Source organism: Petaurus breviceps, unplaced genomic scaffold, assembly GCF_028583685.1.
Source record: "Petaurus breviceps papuanus isolate PSGF00001 unplaced genomic scaffold, PetGlider_PUasm1.0 180, whole genome shotgun sequence".
Classification (NCBI taxonomy): Eukaryota; Metazoa; Chordata; class Mammalia; order Diprotodontia; family Petauridae; genus Petaurus; species Petaurus breviceps.
This window is the reverse complement of record NW_027185782.1, coordinates 1,899,923-1,904,800: the sequence shown is the minus strand read 5'-3', so window position 1 is coordinate 1,904,800 and position 4,878 is coordinate 1,899,923. Positions and strand designations below refer to the sequence as shown.

Sequence of the window (4,878 nt, the reverse complement as noted above, 5' to 3'; positions counted from 1 at the left end):
AAAGAAAGGAAGAGAAAAAAAAAAAAAGAAAGAGAGAGAAAAGGAGGGGGAGGTGTGGTAGGCGAGGGGGGGGGGGTAGGAGGAGGAGGAGGAGGAGGAGGAGGAGGAGGAGGTGGAAGAGAGAAGAGGAGAGGAATATGAAAGGGAAAGGAGAAGAAGGAAAGGAAGAGAATAGAAGGAAAGAGAAGAGAAGAGAGGCTGGTTCTGAGCAGGGGAGGGACACAATCTCTATAGCTGGAATTATAATAACAACACCAAGTTCTACTTCGATAGCACTTTCAGATTTACAATATAAATCCTCACAAAAGCTCTGTAATATGGGTATTATATTATTATCCCCATTTTAGAGATAAGGAGACTGAGACTTAGCCAGGCAAAGTGACTTGGCCAGGGTCAAACAACTGGTAAGCATCAAAGCCAGGATTTGAACCCAGGTCTCTTCTCACTTCAAATCTGGCACTCAGGTGCTCAAGGGATACAATGCATGGTGTAGTACAAAATGTGTTGGATTTGGAAGCCTGGGTTGGAATCCTGGATCTGTATGACCTTGGGCAAGTTATCTCATCTCTCTGAGCCTCAGTTTCCTTATCTGTATGCAACAGAGGTGATAAGGGGGCAGAATGGGGGTTGGGCTCTAAATGCTCTGATTTAATTATTTTCTTTCCACTGGCCAGATGGCCTCCCAGAGGTGGCTCTATGGAGTCTGGGGGGAAGGAGCCAGTACCCATGGCTGGGAGGCACAGAGGGGGTATCTCTGAGGCATGCTGAGTGGGGATTGATTCTGGGTTATCTCCCAACCCACCTCCCTCAGCCCAACCAGATGAGGTCCTCCCCCGCCCCCCACTCACCCGATGGTAGCGCAGTTCACTGGCTGTGGGTGGCTCCAGCTCTACTCGGTACAGGTTATCCCTGTGAGGGGGACCTGGGGCTCAGTGAGGGTGGGGGGCATCCAGGCAAACCCTCTGGGTAGCCCTTCCCTACCACCCTGCCACAAACACGGCATCCAACAAGCCAGCACACTAGCATGTTCCGAAATAGGAACATGTAATGTTAACATGCCTTCACGTAACCCAATGTGCTCATTGCCCCAACAAGACAACACAGCCCAACCCAGTAACAAATGCACATTAACATTCAACATGACGACATGCAGACCACATGCTAATGTGTCCCAGAGGACAACATGCCAACCCTTCCCCACAACACACCACCTGTTCATACCTGTCTCCAATGAACAGAGTCCTGTTGACCCGAAGCATACGTTGAATGTTGAGCCCTTCGGTGCTAGAGGCTGGAGGGAAGCGACTTGGCCCACTTCCTGTGAACACTGGGTACTGCTTCAAGTCTGTGGGCCATGGGGAAGGGAAGGTTAGCTGCCCACTCTAGAGAATGACTCTTGGGGCACCCTCTCCTCTCGCCTATTCCGGGACCATGGGGGAAGGAATGCTTCAGGGGCTAGGAGGCATCCTTGCAGAGGGGTCTGCAGGGTCCTTCTCCACAATGACCTCCCTCCCTCACAACCTCTCCAGGTCCTCCTTCCCCAATATCCCTCTTTGCCCCCCTAAACCTTACTTCAAAGCCCCCAACTCACAATCTCGTGGTGCCACTGCAAGGGGTTGGGGCTCCTCGGGGAACAGACCCTGGACAGCTCCCAGCATCAACGTCAGGATCTGGAGCAGGACGTGGGTCCAGGTCCTCAGCACCAGGAGAGGTGGCAGGCTGGGCGATGGCATGGTTCTGTGGCCAGGTAGGGTGCTCCTGCTGTGATTAGGGAGGAGGGACAGGCAGAGTATTGAGAGGTGATGGGAAGCTAGGTGGCATAGTGGATGGAGCACTGGCCTTTGAACCAGGAAGATTCATCTTCACAAGTTCAAATCTGGCCTCAGATACTTATGAGTTGTGTGACCCTGGGCAAGTCACTTAACCCCCTTTGCTGTTCCTCAGTTATAAAATGAGCTGGGAAAGGAAATGGCAAAACACTCCAGTACCTCTGTCAAGAAAACTCCAAATTGGGTCATGAAGAGTCAAACATGACTGAAATCACTGAACAACAAACTGAAGGGGACTGGAAGCTGAAGTTCCTTTGGTTACCACCAGGGACCGCCCGAGAGCCACCCACCTCTCCTCATGCAAGAGCGCCCAGGGGCCTCTGGCCAGGAGTGCAGCCCCAGGGACAGGGATCAGACAAGGGCCTGTCTGGGGAGAGGCTGCTTTCTGCACTCCCAAATTTGGAGCCCTAACAAGGGTGATTCAATTGAGTACTTGCCTCAGGCAGGCAAAGCTGAAGAGTGCCAAAAATCTATAAAATATTCATCTACTATCCCAAGCATGCCACACCATTGGGTGAGAGGGGCCACAATTTTCTATTCTGGCCTTGGGCAAAAAATTAGTTGGTGACAGTGCTGTCCAAATACCAGATGTGGCCAATTCTGGGGCATCAGCAACCCTCCTCCCTCTCCTTTCTCCTCTGACAGACAGCCCTCTCACCACCTCCATCTGACAGCATCTCTCCCTCTATTGGACAGGTCATCAACAGGGCAGATTGCAACCCTCCAGACCCTGGGGCAGCCTAGAGCTCCCAAGTGGCTCAGAGATGAAGCTGAGGGAGAACTAAGGCATGAACTAGTGCCCTTGCCTTCAGGCCCAAGGTCCAGCCCCAGAGGCCATCAGTAGATAGTACATGTCTCCTCCCCACCCCCTTACCCAACCACCCTGCAATTAAAGGGCTACCTGTCTTTAGCTTTTACTTAGGATTCCTAACATTTTTCCACCGGCATTTTTGTCATCCTATTCTGTGTAAATTAAACTAAAGGATCTAGCTTTGATCAACAAATCTCAAAATCACATACAAGTCGGGGACTTTACAATGGGAAGGGACCTCTGAACACAGGCCAAACAGTTCATCCCACTCATCTTACAGTCAGGGAAACTGAGGCCAGAGAGGGTACAGATACTTATATTCTTCTGTATATTTTGGAAAAATAGGTGCTATCATTCACTAACATTTCTCCAACACTTTATAGTTTACAAAGTCTGCAAGATAAATGGTAACAGTACTCTTACTATCATTTTAAAGAGAAACTGAGACTCAAAGAAGTCACACTGCTCTGAAGTAGCCAAGCAAGAACTCAAAAGAAAATCTCCCAGGGCTCTTTCTAGTACAGCAGTTTTCATAGTTTTGTGGTGAACTGAAGAAAGCCCTAGGGTGAAAGTCAAGAGACCCAAGTTCTTCACTGTTGATTGGCCAGGTGATCTTGGACAAGTCCCTTGTTTCCCTGTTTTCTCCCTAAAGCATCTGGCTAATTCAGTGTGGGCCACAGGAGGGTTTCAGGGGCTTCGTGTTACCCAGAGGCCTCGGAGGCAAGTTCATGGTGAAGGGCACAATGGCTACAATATTGCCATTCACTGCAGTCATAGCAACTGTCTCCCCCCTTCCCATCTGCCACACTTGTAGGATGGTTGGCAGTTCAGTGATCACTGCTCTGTGGATTCCATGAACCTGTTAGCCGTATCTTACTCATGTGGTGGGTCTTCACTAAGCACCTAGTTAGAAGGGTGGGAGATGGTGATGAACTGAGCACTGCCCTGGAGAAGCTCCCAGGGTGGGAGAAAGGAAGGAAGAACAAATTCGGGTGGTGCCCTTCAGGGCTCCCAGTCTGGAGCTGAGACTCAATGATCTCTAAGGCAATGGGTGAGGGGGGCTCAGTCCCTGCAAGTGGAAGCTAGAGAAGAGAAGAAACTCAGGCCTCAGGGGTAGCTTTGGTGGAAAACAGGAAGCGCTCCCGGATAGGGTTAGCAGGAGGCGTCTGTTACTCTAGCTTGTGATAGCTTCCTTTTCCTGTCCCTTCACCAAGATTTGTGACTCAACCTGGATGCTCCAGCTCTTGAATGAAGCGTGGGTCCTGCCCTCCACTTCCCCAGCTTCCTGACCCAACATCCCCCTTCCCTGAGGCCCCACCCCCACTCTTGCTCATGCACCTGTAAGTGACTCCTATTATCCAAGGAGTCAATCCAGCTCCTCCAGAATTTGACCAAAGCCTCCCAGTCTAGTCTCTTCTCCCTGACATCAGCCGCTCCTAGCTAGCAGGGAGGTGGGGGGTGGGTGAGTGGGGTCTCCTCACTGTCTCCCCCACCCCACTGGCAGTTTCATTCCAACCTTTGCCCACAAGCTCCTCCAGCTTGTCAGACCCTTCCAGACCTCTCCAAGTTCTCTCCAGCCTTCAAGACTCAGCTCCAATCATACTTCCTCCAGGGCCTTTTAGATTTGCCCTAGGCCTCAGTAAGCTCGCTCTGCTTTGACATCCATAGTTCAGCCCTTGATTATAGTATGTCCTAAGTGGTTCCTGGTTGTGAGTCTTGTCTTCTCCCAGTCTGGGAGTTCCCTAAGGGCAGGGTCCAGGTCATCTCCATCTCCCATTCCTCTAACCAGGTGCTTAGTTTAAAAAAACAAACAGCCAAACAGCTGAATGATTTGCCCACAAGGCTGACAGGTTAACAGAAACCAAAGTACAGCTGCTACAATATTGCAAGCCATCCTACAAGTGTGGCAGAGACAGGAAAAGAGGGAGACAGTTGTGACATCTGTGGTGAATGGCAACATTGTAGAGATTGTGCCCTTCACCATGAACTTGCCTCTGCCTCCCTGTAAACTTAATCCTGGGGGTGTGCAGCATTAACACTGCTGTCTGTCACAGAGCCCCTGAAACCCTCCAGCCCATGGGGAATTAGCCAGACACTTTACAAGAACACACACACGAGACATACACACAACACACACATACACACATGGGAGACATACACACAACACACACATACACACATGGGAGACATGCACATGGGAGACATACACACAACACACACATACACACATGGGAGACA

General features: G+C 50.6%; 1 protein-coding gene across 4 annotated transcripts in view; it reads right to left on the bottom strand.

Moving 5' to 3' along the window:
- Window positions 1-4,878, bottom strand: part of SEMA6B (semaphorin 6B) — a 44,705-nt gene that overhangs the window by 11,210 nt on the left and 28,617 nt on the right. For all 4 annotated transcript variants that reach the window (XM_069086778.1, XM_069086779.1, XM_069086780.1 and 1 more), the window contains 3 exons: window positions 1,592-1,761; window positions 1,222-1,345; window positions 849-909 (listed from right to left, as the gene is read on the bottom strand). In XM_069086778.1, coding sequence (XP_068942879.1) covers window positions 849-909; window positions 1,222-1,345; window positions 1,592-1,761 — 355 coding nt within the window. The remainder of the gene's footprint in view (window positions 1-848; window positions 910-1,221; window positions 1,346-1,591; window positions 1,762-4,878) is intronic.